Raw genomic sequence first — 26,817 nt, forward strand, 5'->3', positions numbered from 1 at the left:
TTTTGATACCTTTACAGTAAGAAATTTGCAAAATATCTTCATGGAACATGATCTTTACTTAATATCCTAATGATTTTTGGCATAAAAGAAAAATTGATAATTTTGACCCGTACAATGTATTTTTGGCCATTGCTACAAATATACCCCAGCGACTTAAGACTGCTTTTGTGGTCCAGGGTCACATTTTGTAAAATATATTTTTGTGTACAAAACATAAAATGTTTAGTGCAGTGCATTTGCTTCAAAGCAAACTTAAAAATCTATAACCTTAGGTCTGTGTTCCAAAGCATTCATGAAATAAATCATGTCTAGGCTCAAAAAGGGGGGTGACAAACAACAGGTTAAAGCTAATTCTAAAAATCAGTGGCATTATTCTCTGGCCTCACCTGGCGAGTGCCTCTTTAACCAGCTCTCTGGCACTGGAGCGCGTTGTGGCCAGTACGCTCTTGTAGTTGGCTCCTTCACAGATCTCCGTGCCAAAAATCTTTAGAATGCCTGGAGCCGTGATGTGATTGGAGAGTTCGGAGGGGTCGTCGGTCGCCTGCGCCTGCGCCTCCTCTCCCGCAGCGGCCATCTCTCCAGAACCTCCTCTGGGCCCACGGCCGAACACCGCTGACAGACGGTGCTGGTGACGCCGGATCTTGTTCTTCGCTGGCTGGCGGATTCCCACGCTCTCCGTTGATCTGGCCGTGCCGCTGGATGAGCTGGACCTGGAAGAAGAACCAAAATGATTGCTCTGTTCTCCACTGGACTGTAGATGCAAACTTACGTCGCTTCAGTCTGGCTGTTCATCGCTACACTAATTGCACCCAGTTAATGAACAGCAATGTTCACAAAATGAACAAAGAGACTTAAAAAAAACACACATACAAAGCTCTGCATAATACTTGGAGGATTTTGTCCAATCCAGTAATCAGTTTATTTCAGTTGCAGTAGCACAAAAGCTCCTTTTCAGCCTTCACTAATTGCGTCAGTAGCACCGTGTATGTGTTTTCTCATCTACTGGCCCTAAATAAAATCTTCTACAACTATAACTTGTTTGCAAAAGTGTGCAAAAAAGAAGAAATCATTCTTGTTTTTTGGGGGGTTTTTTTTGTTTTTGAACATTTCCACCATAAACGCTTCAAAATAAAGGTTCCAAAAGGGTGTTCCCACAGAATCCCATAGAAGAACCATTTTTGGTTCCCCAAAGAACCTTGCAGTGATCACCATTTTTCTTAGGATGAAAAACATTTTAATAAACTAAAGAACCCTTTCCCACTATATAGAATCTAGTGTGCAATGGAAAGTTTTTTTATGGATGTTAAAAGTACTCGATGCCAATAAATCAACCATCAATTCTAGAGTGCAGTGTTATTAACACCTCAAACTATGTGGAATTTAATGGACACATTTTTAAAAGAATAAAAAATAAAATAAAAAAATGCTATTTTGTATTTTAACAAACATAAATAAATAAATAACTTGTTTTTTAGCATAATTCAACATTTAGCTTTTTAGCATAATTCAGCAAAATTGCAGCTTGACCAGAAACAATGCACAGTAAAGCATTCTGATATTTACCTTAATATTCTTCACGCATAACATCTCATATTTAGTCTTAAGTTCTTTACTTACACTGTTAACAAATATCTAAATAATCTATATTTCACACTTTGTTTAGAACATTTCCCATCTAACAGGAAACATTCTCAGAACTTTGGCTAACGTTCTGGAAAGGTTCTCTAAATGTTGTGAGCAACGTTCTTCCAGTAACAACAATAAAACACTCATTCAGAACTCCTAAACGTCCTAAAACGTTCTCAAAACATTAGCACAAAAACATTATTTATACAACATTTATGGAATGCTTTTCTTATGTGTTTTTTTTTAAGTTAGTCTACTAATTGTTTCAGAACGTTCAAAACTAACGTTCTCATAATGTTTCCACAACGATAAAATGGAATGTTCCCTTAACGTTCGCATAACTAAGAAAAACATTTCTTAAAAACATTTAACAAACTGACATTTTGAACAATGAGAGAACATTCAGAAACAACATTTTCACAACTTAATAGTAGCGTTCTTAGAACGTACTTTCTGTTTTTATCATTGAAAGTCTTGTTCTAAAGTCTTTAGACCAATGTAAAAATCATAAAAGGCATTTATAAATGATCAAACATAAACGTTGAAGGTAGGATAAAAATTTTATAAGTTTTTATTTTACTCAATATAACATTAAAGAGAGAAAATGCATGCTGCTTTAAGTTTGTAAAAGACTTAAAAATCAGTTCACTCCAAACACATCAACTCTTATGACAGTATGCTTGTATCTGTTTAGCTAACATGTAAACCATAAATCTAATATCAAAAGGACAGCTTATGAATGACTAGTTATTTCTGAACTTTGCATATGTACAGTTAGTGGGACTTTAGAAGTGAACTCACTGGACGGATCCATTGCTGTGTTTCCTCCCGACCCGGGAGAATCTTCTGCGGGACGCGCTGAGCGGTATAGCCGCAGGTGAGGCTGGAGGAGGCGGCTTGGATGTCTGTGAGCTCCGCTCGTTACCGATCATCATTCCCAAAGCTGTCCAGAGCTCGTGTCGTCAAAGCAACGGGTCCGTTAGAAAGAGCACACATATCATACTCCGCTAAGAACCGGCCGACATCACTCCACAAGCAGCGTGAACTCTTCAAATCAATGCTGCGAGCAGAATGACATCCAGAAGAAAACTTTCTGTCTCAAACGCGCTGAACTGTCTACGTGGGCAGCACTTGTGGGCATCATGGGCGCGTTCCCGAGTCAGCTCTGTTAAAAATGCTGCGCGTGCCTGTGACGTTTGCAAATGTTGTCTACACAGACAGCTTACTGGATATTGAGACATGTGCTGCTGATGCGCCAAAGGGAGGTTCCTCAGGACGGACTCTGAAAATGTATTGCTGACTTCAGGAAAAAGAGTGTTTTTTTTTTTTTTTAATTAATTTATTATTATTATTATTGAAGTTTAACTCAAATCAGTAATAACAAAAAGTACCATACCTACCAACATACCATGGTATAAATATCATCTAAAAATCATGGTGAACATATAGCTTATATTGATAGGGTTTTCACTACTGAAACTAATACTCAGTATAACTGAAATTGATAATATTGTTATTATCATATTTTATCATTTTAACACATCCATCCATCCAACTATCGATCCATCCATTCATTCATCCATCCATCCATCCATCCATACATCCATCTATTCTTCAATCCATCAATGTATCCATTCTGCCTATCCATCCATTCATCCATCCATGCATCCATTTATGTTTCCATCCATCCACGCATCCATGCACCCTTCTCTGTATCCATCCATCCATCCCTTCATGCATCCATCTATTCATCCCTCCATCCATCCATGCATCCATCTATGTATCCCTCCATCCATCCATGCATCCATCTATGTATCCATCCATGCACCCATGGATCCATCTATGCATCCACCCCTCCATCCATCCAACCAACCAACCAACCAACCATGTTTCCATCCATCCACACATCCATGCATCCATCTATGTATCCATCCATCCATCCATTCATCCATCCATGCATCAGTGCATCCATGTATCCATCCATCCATCCACACATCCATGCATCCATCTATGTATCCATCCATCCATCCACGCATCCATCTATGTATCCCTCCATCCATCCATCCATGCATCCATCTATGTATCCATTCATCCATCCACGCATCCATGCATCCATCTATGTATCCATCCATCCATCCATGCATCCATCTATGTATCCCTCCATCCATCCATTCATCCATCCATGCATCCATCTATGTATCCATTCATCCATCCACGCATCCATGCATCCATCTATGTATCCCTCCATCCATCCATTCATCCATCCATCCAGGCATCCACGCATCCATCTATGTATCCCTCCATCCATCCATCCATCCATCCATGCATCCATCTATGTATCCATTCATCCATCCATCCATCCATCCATCCATGCATCCATCTATGTATCCATCCATCCATCCAGGCATCCAAGCATCCATCTATGTATCCCTCCATCCATGCATCAGTGCATCCATCTATGTATCCATCCATCCATCCATGCATGCATCCATCTGTGTATCCCTCATCCATCCATCCATCCGTCCGTTCATCTGTCCGTCTGTCTGTCTATCTGTCTGTCTATCTGTCTGTCTGTCTGTCTGTCTGTCTGTCCGTCTGTCTGTCTGTCTGTCTGTCTGTCCATCTGTCTGTCTGTCCGTCTGTCTGTCTGTCTGTCTGTCTGTCCGTCTGTCTGTCTGTCTGTCTGTCTGTCGTCTGTCTGTCTGTCTGTCCGTCTGTCTGTCTGTCCGTCTGTCTGTCTGTCTGTCTGTCTGTCCGTCTGTCTGTCTGTCTGTCTGTCTGTCCATCTGTCTGTCTATCTGTCTGTCTGTCCATCTGTCTATCTGTCTGTCTGTCTATCTATCTAACCTCAAACCCTTTTTATGCAAATTACCTACATCAAAACCAACAACCACAGACACCAAACCTCAAACTGTAACCCTTAATCAACCACAGCAAACTGCCTAAACTGAGTCAATATGACTCCTGTCTTCTAATAAACCTCTCTGTAAGTGTTTGGGCAGTTATCAATCTGGACAAGGGTCCCATCTAGTGGTCAGTGGACACATTCAGACTCAAGTGGACACATACTGAGATTCAAAAACAACCCTAGCGTCAGCATCCTTTAGTTTTAGGCTTTCATGATCAATAACACCTTAATTTTTTCATTTAAATATGCTTACATAATATTATGGGACTTCTTATCTGTATTATTTTCAGTGTAAAACTATTTTATCTGTACATTGTGTATTATTGTATTGTTTAACAAACAGATGGAAGCTATGAAAAACCCATAGAATGGCATAGTTACCATTCTCTTTACCTTCTAGATATTTTCCAACGTTATTTAACTCTAGGTTAAAAAAGTCACCTGTTCAGTATAATCACAGATAATCAAGCAGCTGCTGCAGTTCTTTATTACACCATTAGAGGACGCTCAACACCCAAAATCGATAAAACATCAATGTTTATGCAAGAATATGTTTAACATTTTTTTTTTTTTTTTTTTACATCTGTGCTGAGTCACAGTAAACTAACAGTCTTATTAGATTGTGCAGCATTTACCCTTGAAACAAATGCTTTAGCTTTTGCTGTAGTGTGCTTGCTGTTATAAGGGTTTAAGAGCAGCATAATAAGCACTGTCCTCAACTGAGAGGGTCTATATCACTCCAGAGCAGGCAAAATGTCTAATGTTTCAGCAATGATGCCGACTGCCAATCACTTAATTAAATTGAGCTAAAGACATACAAGAGCAGAAAGCATGTTTTTGGCATTAAGGAAGAATAATGGAGGCAGATGCAAATGGAGTGGATAGTTATTCTGTCAGGTCTGGGATCTCGAAGACAGGCCTGTGCTCATCTTCTCTTGGCTCTGGTGCAGATGAGCTGTTCCAGCATGAGGAAGAGGTTTTTATGCGTGTAATTAGATCTCCTTCATCAGGATCAATCCTTCGGTTACACTCTCTGCTGGCTCACAAGCTTTACCTTTTTTCATGAGTACTGCTCTGCCGCAAACACTTGTTTTCACTCCCTTTATAAAACATATACGCAGGCCTTTCCTTAAATGCAGTTCAGCAGTGACAGATTCGTGACAGCAAAGATCCTATATGAATGGGATGCTATGTATGTGCCTGAAGACAATTTGCATAACTACAAATGAATGTCTAGTAAGTAATATTATCTTCCTGTGGGGCATAATAATGCAAATGTGTGTGGTTTCACCTGCAATGTATGCAAGCATCATAAAATCCAAAATCACCTACAATGAGAGGAATCGCTCAACGGCTCCACAAAAAAAAACAGAGAATTTTCTCAAAACGTTCTGACAAGCTTCTCTCAAAGTTATGAACAAACTTTTTTGTTAAAAGTTATTTAGCAGTTATTAACACTCACATGAGCATGCTATTTATACATCGTTGGTTCATCTAATGTTTTGTAAACATTAATACTTAAATAGTTTAGAGAAGTAACTTCACATAATGTTTGCAAAATGATAAAACAGAATGTTCCCTTAATGTTATCACTAACATTCACATAACCAAGAACAACATAAACATTTTTTTTTAAACACATAAAGATTTGATGTAAATTGGAAATAATGTTTTTATAACTTATCGGGAATGTTAGTAAAACGTTCTTAGAACATATTTTGGGGACAATATTCTGGGGACAAAATTGCCAAGTAAATAGGAGGAAGACTATTATTATGGATGCCTTTAAGGAAATGCTTAGTTTTTATTTTATTTAAGCATTTAAAATGTTAAACTACTGTTGTAAAAGCTTATTTATTTTATTTGATTTTACTATAGATAGCTGGACATAGCTAACAAAGAACGTTCTCAGAACAAGATTCTCTCAATAGCAAACGCTGAACGTTAACAGAAGGTTTATTCGAAGTTATCTGTTCTCAAAACGTTAGCACAAAGCATTATCCTATTTATACATTATTCATGCAACGCTTTTCTGAAACAGTTGGTCGAACTTTTTCGCAAACGTTTATATTTGCTAGTTTCAGAAAGCAAAGTAACTTTTCCCGTAATGATCCCATATCTTAACGGGAACGTTATCTAAACATATTTTGGGGACGAAACTCCTAACATGTTAGGTAAGTAGGAGGGAAAACTAATTTTGTGGATGACTTGCTGCATTTTTAGCATTAAAAATGCTAATAAGTACGGTTTGAATTACTCTACTGTAATTATACAGATAGATATTTTGCTAAGTAAACGTGTGCGTGTGTGGCCGTGGCGCGCGCGCGCCTCACAGATCCACGCACAAAGTGGGCGGGGCTCGTGCCATGACAACCTCAGAGTGACTGTCTGCTCTGAACCAAACCAAGCCAAGGGGGTAAGAGAGTATAGTTTCGGACGTCATTACGCGCTCCCCGGGGGAGGAGGGTTAGGAACCGGCCACACAACTAATAACAGATTATCCGCTGTCCGTAGATGCAGTGTGTTTCGTCTATGTGTGCGCGTATGAGCGTGTGTTTGAGTTGCATGCAAGAACAAAAGCGCAGCAAAGAAAAGCAGCCACATCCTCCTGTCGGCATAAGGAAGAGATCCGTTGAACAGCGATGAAGCACTTATGCGGCAATCTGACATTCTGGGTAAGTTCTCATCAACTCTCGCATAGTAAAAACATCCGTACCGCGAGCTTTGGATGTGTTTAGCAGCTTGTGAATGCATATGAAGCTCTGTTTCCTTGACACTCATTAAACTACATCAGCTAAGAGCAGAGAGACGCTGAGAGACTCGGTGTAACAATCAATGCGTAACGAATGTAACGCAGTTGTTATAACGATCTGATTTCAACTGATTTTCCTGTGACTTAGTAGAAGTAATAGTCGTTTAAATAAAATTACGAATCTGCTGATGTTCCCATTAGGCTAAGTTATGTAAACGTTATTTTGGAATGATTCTCTGAAGTTCAAAACGGCCAAATTTTTTAAACGTTGGTGAAAACATTAAGACAGATCATTTGCTGACATGATCGTTAATTTGTTTTTGAATGTTTTTTTTTGTTTGTTTGTGTGTTTTTTTTAAAAGTAAAAATCTTATGTAAATAGGAGGGGAAACTTAGTGACTAGCGGCTAATGTACTGGCAAGGTTCTCTCAAAGTTCTTCCAGGAACGTTAATAGAACGTCCGTTCAACGTTATTTGATCTTTAATAACGTTCCCAAAACGTTAGTACATTATCATTCATGGAATATTTTCCTGAAACATTTTAGTTGGACGGATACGTTTTTAAACATTTCATAAACATTAAAGTTTCCGTAACGTTCACGTAACCAAGAAAAAACGTTTTTAAATGTTCAAAAAGCATGAAATTAGACGAACTCCCAAATGAAATGTTTCAGGAGAATGTTTCATGAATGATGTAAATCATGTTTTTGTGCTAACGTTTTGAGAATGTTTGAAATATCTTTGAATGAACATTCTTTTAACGTTCCTTGTAGAATGTGAATAACGTTGAGAGAATCTTGTCAGAACGTTTTGAGAACGTTCCCTGTTAGCTGTGTTATCATTCGCATGTGGGATATGACCATAAATTCAGATGCAAAGATGAAACAAGATGTCATCATGATGAATCATTTTTCGGAATTGAATCATTTGAATGAATTGGTTGACTCATTGAACATGTTCGACTCGACTCATTGTGATACGGTTTACAGACAGAACTTTGAGCGAATCGAGTATTTGATTCACTGTCAGGTTGACTTTAATACTTGAACAGACAAATTACAGATAAAATGTACTGGATTATGCTTAAGAATTGTATCCTATGAACACGTTTGTGAAAAAGATTTTAATGAATAAATAAAGAGTTGAATGAATCGCCTTTTCTGACTAAAAACATGCAAAACCTTTGTGAATGGATTGCAAATGAATGCATGCAAATTCAGTTATATTTAGGTTTAAAATGCCTGAAACTTTGTGTTATGAGCTGAGTGATGGTTTCAATTAATACATGTGAAATTTCAATAAATAGCCTACCTATATTAATAAAATGTTATTACAAAAAAGTTTGCACGGTATGTGTCTGCATATGACTTTTTAGAACCCAAAGTGGGATTCTAGGGACCATGTGACCACAAACAAGCAGTGAATCAGTCTATTGAACTGAACTGTTCAAAAGAAGTGATTCAGGGAAATGAGTCAGACTTCACATCACGTCTGCAATGTTTGTCTCCATATGGTCTGACATTTTGCTCACCTTTCATGTCGGTTTATTCGGGGTCAGGCCGCGTCACAGCTTCTGGAGAGAAATTACTGTTGTTTACAAGGTTATTGGAGGTAATGGCATCCGTGTGCATGGCCTAGTTAGCTGGACAGACACAGCGAAGGATTATTCTCGGGGTCATTAGACTCTCCAAGGGGCCCGTACAGTCAGTCAGCATTACAGACGATAAACACTATGTAGGTTAAGAAGAAACGCAAAGGGCTGAAACTTTCCTCCGTTCAGAAATGTCAATCACTGAGTCCAGGGCCAAAACAGGATAGGCAAGTGCAAAAATCACATGTTTGTCCTAATATGAGACAAAAAGTCACGTCAAATATTCTTGCGAGAGGTTTCAATAGACCTGGAACAAGCCAGTATAAAAAAAGCTATATTTTCATAATTATATGTATTATTTAGTTTTTATACTGTATGTTTATGAATAATTTCTTGCAATGCACCTTATAATGCATTGCATGGAAAATTATAAACCCTGTTATAAAACATTATAATACTTATTAATGCATCATATAATGCATTGCATGAAAAATTATAAACACATTTATAATACATTATAATACTTATTGTTAAAGCTTAATAAAATACAATGCATTTAACCACATGGCAAGCAACCAGGTTCACATGTAACAAGAAATTTGCAAATATTATAATGCATTTTATTTTAACTAAGGTTGCAATTATTAATGAAAATATACAATACATTGTACGTAAAAGCTTCAAGTACAGTGTGTGAACATTAAAAAACATTTTTATCATTTATATCATTATTAATACACCACAAAATACAAATATTATGTATTAAAATCCAATATGTTTTATGTCTATTGAATTATCATCATCATTATGTCTTAAGAATCAGTTTCCTGTGGATAAAACGATCTGGGCAGACAGAGGAAGCTTGAGGCTTGTGTTGTGAAATAATTCTGCATTTACTGTAACAGAATATGTCAAAAAATATTCTCAGTTCTGTAACTAAGGTTTAATGTTCTTATTAAATCAAATTTAATTTCCAGGTTTTATTTTGTAGGTCTAAATCACAACATTTAACTGCAAGATCATACTATTCTTGAAACCTACAGGAATATTTAATGCAAATGTAGTCTAATCTTTTTAATTTGACTCTTTTTATTTTATAAAACTCTGTTGTTTTGAGATAAGTGAGAATTTTTGGTCTCACATCATATATTTAATCACTCTGTTGTTCCTATTGACCCATTGACTTGAGTGCATTGAAACCATCTAAAGTCTGTATTAAATGCTGTAATTAAATACTGCATTACTCTGCTTCCTCAGCACACAGTCATATAAGACAGTTTCATCATTTTTTAGCATGCTTTTGAATCCTGTACGGTGGTCGTTTTAGACTATAGCTAGTCTTACTGTATAGACTGAGGCGCCTCTGTCTGGCTGCATTCAGCTCATTTCATTGTGCTCGCTCAGATTTAGATTAGTTTTGCTCAGAAGCCGCGGGTCACGTAAGGTAACGGCAGACTCTCGCTGAATGTGTGCATTTGTGTCAGCGGCTCCTTGTTGAATCTCATTGATGCGACTATTTTGCATGAGACATGCACCGAAACACATTTCTCTCCTGCTCCTTTTTCATCTCTGTTTCTCCTGCTTGCTCTACATTCTGTGCTGCGCATACGAATCGTGTCCTCAAATGTCCTCGAACGTCTTCACTCATTGCAGAAGCCATTGCAGAGTAGCGCCGCTGCTCTGTTTATATGACAGACAGCAAAACCACTAAAGACAAATTTGTACTGTTATCATAAAAGCTGCTATTTTATTGCAGAGATAATTGTTGCAATGCGTGAAAACGTTTCCAAGAAGTCAACTGGAATTGTCAGTATCTGAAATCAATAAAAAGCTGTGCGTTTCTCCATACTAAACAAGAAACTACAGCATGATGGGAATCAATCGCAGTCAATCAGGAGACAGTTTTGGGACAGTTGGCAGGTGCTGTTGCAATTATTTTGATTTAAAATAAACATTAATTTAATATTTATTGCATTTTATATAAAGATCTCTTAACATTATATACAATACTGTCTTAAAAGAAACATTAAAAATCAAATCAGTGAATTTAGGCATCATAATATGTACAGGACTAAAAAAACCCCGAATATTCATTATGAGACTTTAAAATGTTTATTTAACTATATTCAATTATTAGTATTTTTTAATATGTAAGTGAGTGTTAGATGACAGCAAATGTAACCTGCATGTAAAAATAAAATAAATGAGCATTCACAATTAAATATCTAATATTGAGTGACTGATAACTGATTCCTAGTCTCATACTATCAGCCTATGTATTAATGTAAATTGTTCCAGTATCATCTTGTCACTAAACTGATGCCGCTTACTCAGATAAAATATTACCCAGCTTTGTAACTTTGAAATGTTACTATCTTATTACATCGTATATCACTTATGGCATTGATTTCATGTTTCATATTTAGGTGAAATCCCTCTCAGTGCTAAACAAATGGCTAAGTTACTCGAGAAGAGCGCTGAACTGAACTGAGATCAGTGGGAATTACTTGTAGCATGTTGCTGTCCCAATTTCAAATGAGCACAATGTAGTTAATCCATCAGGGATTACCTCTGAATCGTTAACACTGAATGTTACTATAATGAGCGCTAAAGCAATTACTGGCATGTGTGAAATGTCAGGTAACTCATTCCACACTGTAAAACCGGATAAGTTAATATAACTCAAAAAAATAGTTGAAACTGATTACATCGAAATTTTTAAGTTATATTAACTAAAAGAAACATCATTTTTTAAGTAAATGTTACTAAGTAATTTTAACTGATACTAACTGAAATCTTACAAGTTACTATAACAGTATTGATCAAGTTAACTTTACAAGGAGTTTTTGGGTTCACAGAACCAATTAAAATTAATTAAAGATGACTTCATTTTTTTTATTACATTACAATTAAGTTTACCTTCGTAAAAACATTATAGTTTTAATAAATAACTATACACCAACTATACTCATTCTTAAATAAAATAAAAAACAAAAACGGGTTAACAGACAATTTAAATGAGAGTTACTCTTTTATTAAGCAACCACAAATCATTAAAAAAACATCAACATTAAATTGTTCGACATCAAATGGAAATAAATTCTCCAAAACAGTGCAAGGTCCTTGAAAAATGAGCTGAGATAGTAACGGTCACTTTTAGAAGTGGACAATATGGATATCTGGATATCACTCAGCTGTAAACACTTCTCTAAAATAGGAACACTTCCAAAATTCACATCTAACAGTAACTTTAGAAATATAAAAGTTATACAAGAATAGAATATAGGGGCAGTTGTGGCCTAATGGTTAGGGAGTTGGTAACCTTGTAACCTGAAGGTTGCCGGTTCAATTCTCGTGCCGGTGGGGATTGTGAATGAACAGCACTCTCTCCACCTTCGATACCATGACTAAGGTCCCCTTGAGCAAGGCACCGAACCCCTAATTGCTCCGGGTGTGTGTTCACTGTGTGTGTGTGTGTGTGCATTTGTTCACTACTCACTGCTGTGTGTGTGCACTTGGATGGGTTAAATGCAGAGCACTAATTTTGAGTATGGGTCACCATACTTGACAGTACGTAACGACTTAATATACGAGAAAGATTTCAAAATAGAGCAATGTATTATTTTTTTTAAACTGTCATTTCTATGAGTGGATGAACATGGTACTGTATATGGAATGTATACCATTCCAGAAAATCAACTGAGAAAATGTTCTGCAAATTAAATACTAGACAAATATTGTAAAAATAAAATACACAATTCACTAAAAGTGACAGAAGTGAAAGTTTAAATGAAATGTCAAATAAAGGAGTACCTTTGTTAAAACACTGAGGAAACTCTACTGACAAAAGTCCATTTTTAAGACTCAGCTTCCCATCCTCCAGACCCATCAAGACTTTCCGGGTAAAGTCAAATGTATTGTCCAACTCTTTTGGGGAACTTTGGGGATCCAAGGTGTAAGTTAGTCCAAAAAGCATAACAAATGCATGCGCCAATATGGGGAAATCGTTAACTATGTTACCCAAAGTGCAACTTCAGTCTTCTCTGAGCAGAAGAACATGGCAACTGTTGAATTGTCACTAATGGAGAGGAGACGAAGTGATAAATCTTCAGCGTCTGGTTCATCAGATTGTTCTACCTGAAGACAAAAACAGAGTAATGTTACTCTAAACTTCCAAAGGCTGACTGCTAATAAATGACATATATTTACATCTACTCCAAACCATTCTATCCCATACAATAACTACATTATAATTGATAGCCTATACTCAAAACCTGCAATTAGAACTTGAATGACATCTGAATGGAAGGTGAGATTGTTGATTACTGAACAGTTTCAGGTTGCATTGATTTTCATAGTATTTTTTTCTATACTATGGAAGCCAGTTCAAACCAAAACGGTTGGGTCATCCAACAATCTCTCCTGCCATTCAGATGTCATTCAGGCTTTAGTTCCAGGTTTTGAATATATCCTTTATAATTGTAGTAATTCTTTGGTCTTCTGCAAAAGTGTAAATGAGGACTAGACAGCATTTTCATTTTTAGTGATCTCTCTCACAATTCTGAAGGTGATGATGCACGGGCAACATTTTTGAGCAATGTTGCTTGGGCACTTTCCCATTGAGAATGGGCAACAAATTTCTATCTGGACACTTTAGATCGGTCGTGTGCCCTGTGTCTCATTTTTTGCCCAGCAAAATTGCTCAAAAAGTTGCCCCGTGTATCACAGGCTTAAGCAACATGATCACTTACATCCCCCATCTTGAGAACGTTGGAGTCATCCTCAAGCAGATAAGCGGAGGGAGCACGGAGGACAGCAGCTCATCATGGACATCACTGACAGCAGCATGGATGTTAATATTTCCTTCAGAGTGAGAATTAGAGACTTGAGTATGAGAATCTTGATTTAACATGGAATCTAATCAGCACAGCCACACAATACTCTGCATCGCCCTAAAACGTCTGTATGCATAACAACACAACCGAAATAACTCAAAATCAACCCTATCAGCCATTAAGAAGAGTAACCACTGACCTGAAGTGTCACGTATCCTGAAGAGCTGACTCGGTACTTCAGACACTTTTCCTGTGGGATCAACTTTATTTCTGGTTCTTCAGGTTGATGTTTACTCACCCTTCAGCCAACCAAGATGTAAGCTACTTTCTTTCTTTAGTAGAACACTAAAGATGATTTTTTAACTGAAGTCGTGTTTCTTGATGATTCATAAACTTCAAGTCAACAGGTGCCACCAATTTGTAAGTCAAAAAGCAGATACAGACAGCACATTATAACATTATGACCAGGAAAACCAGAGTCTGGAGCTCAAGATTTCTGTGCCACCATGGGTATTAATTTTGTGTTGCTTGTTTATGGTTTTTGGCTCTCAAAGCGATGGCACCCGTTGAGCTGCATTTTATGAATCACCAAGGACCATGAGTTCAGCTAAAAATTATCTTTTGTTCTACTGAAGAAGGAACATCAGCTACATCTTGCATGGCCAGAGAGAGAGAGAGAGAGAGTAAATTAATGGCAAATGTTCTTGGCAAATTTTCATTTTTGGGTGAACTCTCTTTAAAATATTAGTTCGCCCAGAAAAGAACATTTGCCATTCATTTACTCTCTCTCTCTGGCCATGCAAGATGTAGCTGATGTTCCTTCTTCAGTAGAACAAAAGATAATTTTTAGCTGAACTCATGGTCCTTGGTGATTCATAAAATGCAGCTCAACTGCATTTATGTTATAATGTGCTGTCTGTATCTGCTTTTTGACTTACAAATTGGTGGCACCTGTTGACTTGAAGTTTATGAATCATCAAGGAACACGACTTCAGTTAAAAATCATCTTTAGTGTTCTACTAAAGAAAGAAAGTAGCTTACATCTTGGTTGGCTGAAGGGTGAGTAAACGTCAACCTGAAGAACCAGAAATAAAGTTGATCCCACAGGAAAAGTGTCTGAAGTACTGAGTCAGCTCTTCAGGATACGTGACACTTCAGGTCAGTGGTTACTCTTCTTAATGGCTGAAAGGGTTGATTTTGAGTGATTTCGGTTGTGTTGTTATGCATACAGATGTTTTAGGGCGATGCATAGCATTGTGTGGCTGTGCTGATTAGATTCCATGTTAAATCAAGATTCTCATACTCAAGTCTCTAATTCTCACTCTGAAGGAAATATTAACATCCATGCTGCTGTCAGTGATGTCCATGATGAGCTGCTGTCCTCCGTGCTCCCTCCGCTTATCTGCTTGAGGATGACTCCAACGTTCTCAAGATGGGGGATGTAAGTGATCATGTTGCTTAAGCCTGTGATACACGGGGTAACTTTTTGAGCAATTTTGCTGGGCAAAAAATGAGACACAGGGCACACGACCGATCTAAAGTATCCAGATAGAAATTTGTTGCCCATTCTCAATGGGAAAGTGCCCAAGCAACATTGCTCAAAAATGTTGCCCCGTGTATCATCACCTTTAGAATTGAGAGAGAGATCACTAAAAATGAAAATGCTGTCTAGTCCTCATTTACACTTTTGCAGAAGACCAAAGAATTACTACAATTATAAAGGATATATTCAAAACCTGAATGACATCTGAATGGCAGGAGAGATTGTTGGATGACCCAACCGTTTTGGTTTGAACTGGCTTCCATAGTATAGAACAAAATGCTATATTATATATGTGTATATGTATATGTATGTGTGTGTGTATATATATATATATATATATATATATATTTATACTGTATAATTTGCTCTTTAAAATGTTAAATTTTAAGCAAGAACACAAATGCCTTAGGTAAATAACACAAGCTTTACTGGTATGGCTTGAGCCAACACCTTGAATACATTTATAAATACCTATCCTTACAAAAATGTACAACTCGTGGAACAAAGTAAATCAAATTATTGGGAAACCTCTATGAAAATCATTGCACTTTATGTCCAGCAATGCGAGCCAATTAAATATACGAATCAAAACTTGACCAATTTGAGGTCATTACAACTTGTTACCCAAAAACTTTTTTAATGCGTGCACACTCAATGCAAAAAGACAGACTTATAAAAAAAATCTAAATACAGCTGCTTCATCAATTCAATCGATTTTTGAGCTTTAGTGAGGCGGGATAAAATGGCTCAAATAATTTGCAAATGCATAAAATACATTAACTGCTAAGACACCAAACACATTTAAACAAATAAAGCAAGGAACTTACATTAACTCACCAGTTGCGCGGGCAGCACGATGAAGAGAAGCTCATCACCGGCAGGTTCAGAAAATGCGCGTTTCCCCACAAAGGTCCTCACAGGCAACACCACAGCAAATTCCCGATCGAAAAAATCCCCTCCTACGTTATTTCTATAAAATACGAGCGAGTGTTGCAAACTTATTTGAAAAAATCCGAGGCGAGTCGCGCAACAACAACATGGCGTCTTTTCAAAAGTTGAGGGCGGAGCATGTAAGCACATGCGTGACGTCAGACGGGGTTGTACTAAAATTATTTGAGTACACTGCCAAAAACAAATGAAAGCATTTGAGTGCTGTAAACTTAAAATTACATTTTTGTACTAATTACTCAAATAATTAGAGGCGAATGAACGTTTTTATGTCTTTTGAGTAATTACAACCCAATTCCTTTATGAAAGATTTACTATTTGGTCTCACAGTGCAGGGCAGAACACGTTTCTTGGATCGGTAAAGTCTGCTCTGTTTCAAATCTCTCATCTCTTTTGACCCATGCTTTCACAGGAAATTATAGGCTACATTGGCGACCTGCTGGATTTTGCCTGGATTGTCTTGTGACTGACATCGAATTTGTCGCTTTTGGTCTTGAATATATTTAATGTCTGCTTGAATTATTCCCTATTAGCGCTGCTGTCAATTCAGGCAAACACATAATAATGCCACTGAGCAGGTGCCTTTGCTTTTATGGGTATTAATAAATGTTTCCTGCAATTAAAAATGTAGCTCAGCCAAAAATGAACCCTCAGTCCATCCAAGATGTCTAGATTTCTTCATCAGATTTGGAGAAATGTAGCATTACATCACTTGCTCAGCAATGGATGCTCTGCAGTGAATGGGTGCCGTCAGAATGAGAGTCCAAACAGCTGATAAAAACATCACTAGTAATCCACACCACTCCAGTCCATCAGTTAACATATTGAGAAGAAACAAATACATCGAGACATTTTTTAACTAAAATAGTCTAATAGTCAGTGAAAAAGTCTGAATCAGGAGAGAAATCTGCACAGATCAAAACAAAGATGTGGCTGGATTTGATGTGAGAGACAACAGGAGATGGATTATGGATTATGGACTCATTAGCTAAAAACTTCTTGGTGGATTTGTTTCTTACAAACACACTGCTTTTGGCTTCACAAGATGTTAAATGATGGACTGGAGTGGTGTGGATTATTGTGATGTTTTAATCAGCTGCATCATCACTGCAGAGCATCCATTGGTGAGCAAGTGATGCAATGCTACATTTCTCCAAATCTGATGAAGAAACAAACTCATCTACATGTACTATTCCTTTAAGTGAACAAGCTCTCTGTATTATTGTAGGTTAGTCTCTCTTGGGTGTGTTTTGTTTTGTTACCGTGGAGTGATTCCAGCACCATAACATTAAAGCTTTCACCTATTACCTTAACTTTTATTAATATTTAATACATCTTTAATTGTGCAAATTTTTGGGTACTTGAGACGAGCTTAATAGCAAACTCAATTTGTCACGTATAACACGATGACCTAAAAATGACACAATTTCTTCTATAAAATTTCTTTACAAAACAAGAATGACACTCAACATAGCTGTCTTATTGAGTGTTGTATTATGTTGTGTTAAGTTGAAAGTGAAAATTGGCCTGTTTTTGCGGGGGGGGGTTTTGTGTCTGAATGAGAAAACAATTCATGTATGTAGTCATTGTATGTACTATATTTGGTGCCTAAACAATAATAAATGATGCTGCTGTGCATCACTGTGCAAAGGGTTTTTTACAACGTGACCAAAGTTTTGAGAGACAGGTCCTAGCGATTGTGAAAACTTGCCACAGAAGCACATAATTGAGCCAGCAGTGTCCTAATGTTTAGTGCACGCTTTCAGCTGTTCGAATTCATGCCTTGATAGTGATTCTCTGCCTGGGGAATTAGAGAGTGCAGTGACTCACAGCATCTGATCTGTGCTGATTCATGTCATCAGCGAAGCGGCTCTGAGGTTTCTTTCACTTACACAGAACCACACCTAAACTTATCTCAAACTTTAACAGCATTTAATGGAAGTGTCAGTATCTGAAATCAAACAAAATAACACTTGTCTGTCCATACTGGACGTGAAATAGTAGATATTTTACTTTTAACGTTTGATTAAATTTAGATTTAGAATCAGATTTAGTAGTTCTGATCATTATTTTAGATATTTTATTTAATATAAATAATAAGTATAATTTAATAATATAATATTAAAATATTTTATTTTAGATATTAAAATTCTGTATTGTCATTATCACAAAAAAAAAAAAAAAAATATTGTGAATTTAGGCATCAAAACAGTATGAAAAAAACCTTAACAGCATTCTTCCGTGAGCGCTGGTATTTCCTACAGGAAACAGCTTTACTCTTTTTAAGCTTTTCGTGTGCAAATATTATTGAAACCATTCCAGAAAGTCAGAAACATCTACATTCAGCTCTGAATCATTACAGTCTCTTGACCCAAACTCTCCAGTGTTTACTTTCCAGGGAAGTAAAACTTGATTTAGTAACTCGACATGTAGCAACACGTATAATGGCTTTAGGTTGAGCAAGCAGAGCGAGCTGATTCGTTACAAGATGGCATTGCTCTTGCACTGAACAAAAATCAACCATAATTATAGCTTAAAGGTGATTTCCATTTGATGCCCTTAATGATGCACTTTTAACGCATGTGCCAGTTATTGGGTTGTTAAGTCCACATATTACCAGATAATGGCCTCAAACAATGGAAACGGGAAAACCAGTGTCTATAAATGAGTCTTCTAGGTTTCTCTTCCTTATTATAGCCGTGTGAAATCCCCCTCATGCGGGTTTGCTCATCATCCGTGTCAAATGATAATTTGGAAAGGAAATACGGTGCTCCATGTTATGTATTGAAAGCAAAAATCAGCTTGTGCCACACTTCCTGTTGAAGTCAGCGTGTTTCCCTAGTCGTTCTCTAAATCTGAAAGCATGTTTAGATTAGTCCGAACCTGATTCCTGAGCGTGTTTGATATGGTACACCTATGGGAGATCTCCATATGCCTGTTTAAACACTGCTTTATTTACACAGCTCACTATGAACAATCGTATCAGGCCAGTTATTTGTGTGAATGTGTATGAATATGACCAATAATATCATGTCAGAGTTTCCCCTGTGCAATATTAAAGCAGATCTCATGCTTTAATTAATCTCTGTGGGTGAACTAAACACTACATTAGGGGTAAAGTGATGCAATATCTAAAGAGCTTGATGTCTAATAATACGTATTTCTGATGAATTGGGCATGTTTTGCAGTTGTGTATGGGTTTATACATCATACTGGTCTGATCAGGGTGTGTGACCATTCGCAGCTGGCAGCATGAAGCCGTTAAACTTGCGAGTTAATTGTTAACCGTGCTTCTTCTCTTAGTGTGGTTTGAGGTTTCTGAGAACACTGTATGGCTTTGTGATATTGCGACCGCCTTTTTACAGTATATGAAGGGTGTCCTGACATGGCTTTGCTGGACAGTCTAAACGTGCAGGACAGGCTTTCTAAGAATCGCTCTGAGGATTGGAAATGTGGGTCAAATGCCCGAGGTATCTGTCCTGGGGTGACTCCAGCGATTAATCACATGAATGAGGTCATATTCTGCATCTTTCTAGCATTCATTCACTCGTTAAGTCCGCTTGTAGTATTAATAAAGGTTTTATGGACCTTGTGCAATCATAATTAGGTTTAACATTAACATTTCTGCTTTGAGATTTAGACAGTTTTGCTATTGTAATATGTGCATAAAATTATATATACAGGTGCTGGTCATATAATTAGAATATCATCAAAATAGTTGATTTATTTCACTAATTCCATTCAAAAAGTGAAACTTGTATATTATATTCATTCATTACACACAGACTGATATATTTAAAATGTTTTTTTCTTTTAATTTTGATGAATAGAGCTTACAGCTCATGAAAGTCAAAAATCAGTATCTCAAAATATTAGAATATTACTTAAGACCAATACAAAGAAAGGATTTTTAGAAATCTTGGCCAACTGAAAAGTATGAAAATGAAAAGTATGAGCATGTACAGCACTCAATACTTAGTTGTGGCTCCTTTTGCCTGAATTACTGCAGCAATGCGGCGTGGCATGGAGTCGATCAGTCTGTGGCACTGCTCAGGTGTTATGAGAGCCCAGGTTGCTCTGATAGTGGCCTTCAGCTCTTCTGCATTGTTGGGTCTGGTGTCTCTCATCTTCCTCTTGACAATACCCCACAGATTCTCTATGGGGTTCAGGTCAGGCGAGTTTGCTGGCCAATCAAGCACAGTAACACTATGGTCATTGAACCAGCTTTTGGTACCTTTGGCAGTGTGGGCAGGTGCCAAGTCCTGCTGGAAAATGAAATCAGCATCTCCATAAAGCTTGTCAACAGAAGGAAGCATGAAGTGCTCTAAAATTTCCTGGTAGATGGCTGCGTTGACTGTGGACTTCAGAAAACACAGTGGACCAACACCAGCAGATGACATGGCAGCCCAAATCATCACTGACTGTGGAAACTTCACACTGGACTTCAAGCCACATGGATTCTGTGCCTCCACTCTTCCTTCAGACTCTGGGACCTTGATTTCCAAATGAAATGTAAAATTTACTTTCATCTGAAAAGAGGACTTTGGACCACTGAGCAACAGTCCAGTTCTTTTCTCCACAGCCCAGTTAAGATGCTTCTGACGTTGTCTCTGGTTCAGAAGTGGCTTGGTAGCCCTTTTCATGAAGACGTCTGAGCGTGGTGACTCTTGATGCACTGACTCCAGCTTCAGTTCTCTCCTTGTGAAGCTCTCCCAAGTGTTTGAATCGGCTTTGCTTGACTGTATTCTCAAGCTTGTGGTCATCCCTGTTGCTTGTGCACCTTTTCCTACCCAAATTCTTCCTTCCAGTCAACTTTGCATTTAATATGCTTTGATACAGCACTCTGTAAACAGCCACACCTTTCAGTAATGACCTTCTGTGACTTACCCTCTTTGTGGAGGGTGTCAATGTTCGTCTTCTGGATCATTGCCAAGTCCGCAGTCTTCCCCATTATTGTGGTTTCAAAGAACAAGAGATACCCAGAATTTATACTGTAGGGATGGTCATTTATTCAAACTCAAATGTAAATATTCTAATATTTTGAGATACTGATTTTTGATTTTCATGAGCTGTAAGCTCTAATCATCAAAATTAAAAGAAATAAACATTTGAAATATATCAGTCTGTGTGTAATGAATGAATATAATATACAAGTTTCACTTTTTGAATGGAATTAGTGAAATAAATCAACTTTTTGATGATATTCTAATTATATGACCAGCACCTGTATGTGTGTGTGTGTGTGTGCATTAGTGCTGGGCAACGATTAATCACATCCAAAATAAAAGTTTTACTGTGTATATTTGTTATGTATATATAAATACATACACACGCATGTATATATTTAAGAAAAATATGTTATGCTTATATATTAAATATATTTATATATAATATAAATTATATGAATATAAATATATACATGTAAATATTTTCTAAATATATATTGTATGTGTGTGTCTTTAAATAATAAATGTACACAGTACATTTCACATAAATTATGTACACAAAAACTTTTATTTTGGATGCGATTAATCGCGATGAACCGTTGCTCAGCAATAATATATATATATATATATACGTATATACATGCATATACATACACACACACACACACACATATATATATATATATATATATATATATATATATAAATACGCAATTGGACACACTCATATGCATTCTTTTATATTGCTAATTTCTATGGATTTATTCATTATGAAGTAGATTTATTATTACTGAAAACAACAGTAATAAATAAAATAATAATAATAATAAAAGTAAATATTATTATATTAATAAAAATAAAATAAAAACAATAATAACGTTAAATATTAATATATTATTAAGGTTTAATAATAATAATAATAATAAAATGATTATTATTATTATTGACAAAAATAAAACTGGTTTCTTTGAAGAATCTGATATATTTTTCTGATATATTTTATTTGTATTTTTGGTGATTAACTAACCAGCTAACTAAATAAAATATGTAGGCACAAATTAAATTGGTTTTGTAAACATATACAACTGTAACAAATAATGTAAATTTAATAACACTATACAAAGTGTTATATTTGCATTTAATTACAGAAAACTAGTTAATGCTGCTGTGCGAGTGTTTGTATTGTAATATGGCAAATTTGACATCTTTATCTTTTCTGATTGACATATTATGGTCCTCTTTTGGAAAGTTCTAGAAAGACTGTTGTGATTTTTGTCTTTTGCTATTGGAGCAAATAGGAACACAAAACATGTATTTGTTGTATTTCCATTCACCACTACAGACGTTTATTGACTTCTGAGAGCGTGTAAATGTGTGCAGGGTCAGTAGTTTCATCTCTGTCCTAATATCGTCATGAGTGGCGTCAGCTGTGTTCTCTAGCGCCCACACAGGCTGATCCTCCGTCCGTCTGTATCACATTACTGCGCTCTGGACGCTCAGTAGGAAGAGTTTGTGTTTGTCAGCCTGTGCATCTGTAACCGCTGAAACCCTGCAGGACGAGGGCAGCTGCCCTGCGGTCCTATCATACCGGATAGAATGACCAAAAACACACAAAACATAACAAATACGTCCCAACAACAGCATGCAAAAATAAATGCATGTGAGATATTTGAGCTTTGAATGTAATGTGTGTCATTTAATTTTAGACTCTGGCATGATCAAGCATTAAGAATAGAGCTGATTCTGCTTATGCAATAAGGAAAAATCATTATTCTGAACAGAAAAGAATTGAATAGTTTCTGACTGTGCCACTTTTGGCATGAATACACCTTTGAGAGAATGATTCCACCAGCTTTCGGCAGGTTTTCCCATTAAACCAAGGGATGTAATAACGGTGATAATCTCCAGCAACAAAGAGCAGCTTTGAAGTGCTCCATCAAAAACTTCTGGTCTTATTAGTCTGGAGAGGAACGAGACAACGTCTAAGACCGCTGGGAAATACGCCTCGAATGCATTCTTGTGTAATCTAATGCATTTTTATTACAAATTACAACACAATAGGTTGGTAGCACAATTTCAGTGTTATTTTAGTGTTTATTAACAGTTTGAATACTTTTATTTTAATTTTATGCATTTGAGTAATTTTATCAGTTTAATTTTTTTTAGTATTATAGTTTTTTTTATATTATATTTTTATATTTTATGGTTTTCATTTAATTTTAACCTATAATAACCCTATAACATCACAAAAATTTGTTGACTGCTAATTAGCTGACGGAAATAAACTTTTTAAAAATTTATTTCTAGGTTTAAATTCAGTTTTAATTTGACTTTTATGTTGCATTTGTTTTAAATCAAGTCTTTATCAAGCTTTGTCCCAGGTAGAAAATTGTGAAGCCCCAAGGCATGAGATCTTTATATTCATATACATTTATATAATAAACTGTAAATAGTACAAGATTCTGATTGAAATACAGTCTTTGAGATTGACAAAGTAAGAGTGGTAGAGCGGTTCAGAACTGATCTTCCCCCAGTGATATATACAAGGATTCCTCACAACTGCTGAATGATTTACTACATTTATCCAGACACACAGATATGAAGCATATGTGTTACTTTCCTTGTCTGCAAGCCAAAATATCACCTTATGTAGCGTCTCGTCCTGACGTGCCTGAGACTGTATTTTGGTTGCTCTGGATGTTTATCAGTGATGCATTGGTTAGTGAAGTGTGTCCTCTGACTTCAGATTTAGTGTAAAAACCAGGCACAGGGTAAAAGCTTCTGTGTTCGGCTCTACGCTGCGTTTTGGACTTTTCTTTCAGAAGTGCTTGTGTCATTGTCAACCTGTCAACACAGGGCCATTCTGTGGATTGTTAAACGATTTCATGGTGAGGGTGTGTTTGTAGATTTATTAGAAAGACAGGAAATGTGCTTTCTTAGAAAGATAAGACTGGATTTTAGTACTTGAATAAAAATAATGTGTGTGTGTGTATATATATATATATATATATATATGAGTTGTCACGGTACCAAAATTTCAGTATTCGGTACCGATACCAGTGAAAATCCATGGTTCTCGGTACCAATTTCGGTACCACATGCTAATTAAAAAACACACTATTTTTAATAATAAAGTCAAACAAAAATAAAATGTACAAAAATCAATGCCATTCTTTATACTTATTTAAATTGTGTTTCAAGTTTTTCCACAAGTAATAAAAGTATGAAAAACAGTAAACAGTAAAGTTTCACCCAAATTTAATTTGTCTTTTAATAAATGAAATTTAAACACATTTGATTTTTTTGGTAAATAACGGGGATTTACTATTAAAATTAAAATATGGAAGACATATTGTGTGATTATTTTTTCAACAGTAGTAATAGTATCACATGCATTCTACTAAATAATAGTAATATATTTCTGGCACAATGTCTTTAAGATGAACATTTATTTTGACGGGTTGCCGTGAATGCCTTTAAATTTTTGTGTGTAGCTTATGATATGACGCTGGTTTTACTCAAATGATATGGTAAAATGCTTGTGAAGTGACTCTCAGAGCAGTTCTGTAGATGTTGTTTATGTATGTGTGAAAAAATTCACAAAAATCTAACCTTTCATTGGAGAATAAGAATTTAAAACGGGGGGAAACATCATTATGAAATAAATGTTTTTCTCTAATACACAATTAACGGCACCCTTTTATTCAATACTTTTTGAAACCTCCATTTGCCAGTTTAACAGCTCTAAATGTTCTCCTGTAATGCCTGATGAGGTTAGAGACACCTGACAAGAGATCAGAGACCATTCCTTCATCCAGAATCACTCCAGACCCTTTAGATTCACAGCTCCATGTTGCTGCTTCTTCTCTTCAGTTCACTCATGTTCTACAGGGTTCAGGTCAGAGGACTGGAATGGCCAGCAGAAGCTTGGTTTTGTGCTCAGTGACCCATTTTTGTGTTGTTTTTGAGGTTTGTGTTTGGATTATTGTCCGGTTGGAAGATCCAAACATGGTCCATTATAAGATTTCTAACAGAGTCAGTCACTTATTGATTTTTTTATCTGTTGGTATTTGATAGAATCCATGATGCCATGTGTCTAAACAAGATGTCCAGGACCTCCAGCAGAAATATAGGCCCACAACATCAAAAATACAGCGGTATATTTCATTGTACACATGGGGTACTTTTTATCCCTGTGTTCACCAAACCCATCTCGAGTGTTTGCTGCTAAAAAGCTCATTTTTTAGTTTCATCTGACCATAGAAGCCAGTCCCATTTGAAGTTCCAGTCGTGTCTGATAACTGAATATGCTGGAGTTTGTTTTTGGATGAGCGAGGAGAATTTTTCTTGAAACCCTCCCAAACAACATGTGCTGATGTAGGTGCTGTTTGACCAATTTTTTTTAAGGTTTTCTGACCCCGAGACTCAACTATTTTCTGCAATTCTCCAGCTGTGGTCCTTGGAGAGTCTTTAGCCGCTCAAACTCTCCTTCTCACCATGACTGTATATATATATAAATATGTTTATTTCTTTATTTGACCATGAATTCTTTATCATCTGTATACAGTGGGGCAAAAAAGTATTTAGTCAGCCACCAATTGTGCAAGTTCTCCCACTTAAAAAGATGAGAGAGGCCTGTAATTTCCATCAGAGGTATACCTCAACTATGAGAGACACAATGAGAAAAAATCCAGAAAAATCACATTGTAGGATTTTTAAAGAATTTATTTGCAAATTATGGTGGAAAAGTAGTATTTGGTCAATAACAAAATTTCATCTCAATACTTTGTTATATACCCTTTGTTGGCAATGACAGAGGTCAAACGTTTTCTGTAAGTCTCACACACTGTTGCTGGTATTTTGGCCCATTCCTCCATGCAGATCTCCTCTAGAGCAGTAATGTTTTGGGGCTGTCGCTGGGCAACACGGACTCCAAAGATTTTCGATGGGGTTGAGATCTGGAGACTGGCTGGGCCACTCCAGGACCTTGAAATGCTTCTTCACGAAGCCACTCCTTCGCTGTTCGGGCGGTGTGTTTGGGATCATTGTCATGCTGAAAGACCCAGCCACGTTTCATCTTCAATGCCCTTGCTGATGGAAGGAGGTTTTCACTCAAAATCTCACGATACATGGCCCCATTCATTCTTTCGTTTACACGGATCAGTCGTCCTGGTCCCTTTGCAGAAAAACAGCCCCAAAGCATGATGTTTCCACCCCATGCTTCACAGTAGGTATGGTGTTCTTTGGATGCAACTCAGCATTCTTTCTCCTCCAAACACGACAAGTTGAGATTTTACCAAAAAGTTCTATTTTGGTTTCATCTGACCATATGACATTCTCCAAATCCTCTTCTGGATCATCCAAATGCTCTCTAGCAAACTTCAGACGGGCCGGACATGTACTGGCTTAAGCAGGGGACACGTCTGGCACTGCAGGATTTGAGTCCCTGGCGGCGCAGTGTGTTACTGATGGTAGCCTTTGTTACTTTGGTCCCAGCTCTCTGCAGGTCATTCACTAGGTCCCCGTGTGGTTCTGGGATTTTGCTCACAGTTCTTGTGATCATTTTGACCCCACGGGGTGAGATCTTGCGTGGAGCCCCAGATCGAGGGAGATTATCAGTGGTCTTGTATGTCTTCCATTTTCTAATAATTGCTCCCACAGTTGATTT

At 36.8% G+C, this 26,817-nt stretch overlaps 2 protein-coding genes across 2 annotated transcripts in view; one reads left to right on the forward strand and one right to left on the reverse strand.

Moving 5' to 3' along the window:
• radil2b (Ras association and DIL domains 2b) overlaps positions 1-2,802 on the reverse strand; it is a 28,810-nt gene extending 26,008 nt beyond the window's left edge. Inside the window, exons 1-2 of the mRNA XM_058794699.1 lie at positions 2,428-2,802; positions 387-710 (exon numbers count right to left, since the gene is read on the reverse strand). Coding sequence (XP_058650682.1) covers positions 387-710; positions 2,428-2,561 — 458 coding nt within the window. The 5' untranslated portion in view covers positions 2,562-2,802. The remainder of the gene's footprint in view (positions 1-386; positions 711-2,427) is intronic.
• A 4,112-nt stretch (positions 2,803-6,914) lies between these two features.
• Positions 6,915-26,817, forward strand: part of abcc3 (ATP-binding cassette, sub-family C (CFTR/MRP), member 3) — a 76,128-nt gene continuing 56,225 nt past the window's right edge. The window contains 1 exon segment of the mRNA XM_058792875.1: positions 6,915-7,209. Coding sequence (XP_058648858.1) covers positions 7,177-7,209 — 33 coding nt within the window. The 5' untranslated portion in view covers positions 6,915-7,176.

Source organism: Onychostoma macrolepis, chromosome 12, assembly GCF_012432095.1.
Source record: "Onychostoma macrolepis isolate SWU-2019 chromosome 12, ASM1243209v1, whole genome shotgun sequence".
NCBI classification, from domain to species: Eukaryota; Metazoa; Chordata; class Actinopteri; order Cypriniformes; family Cyprinidae; genus Onychostoma; species Onychostoma macrolepis.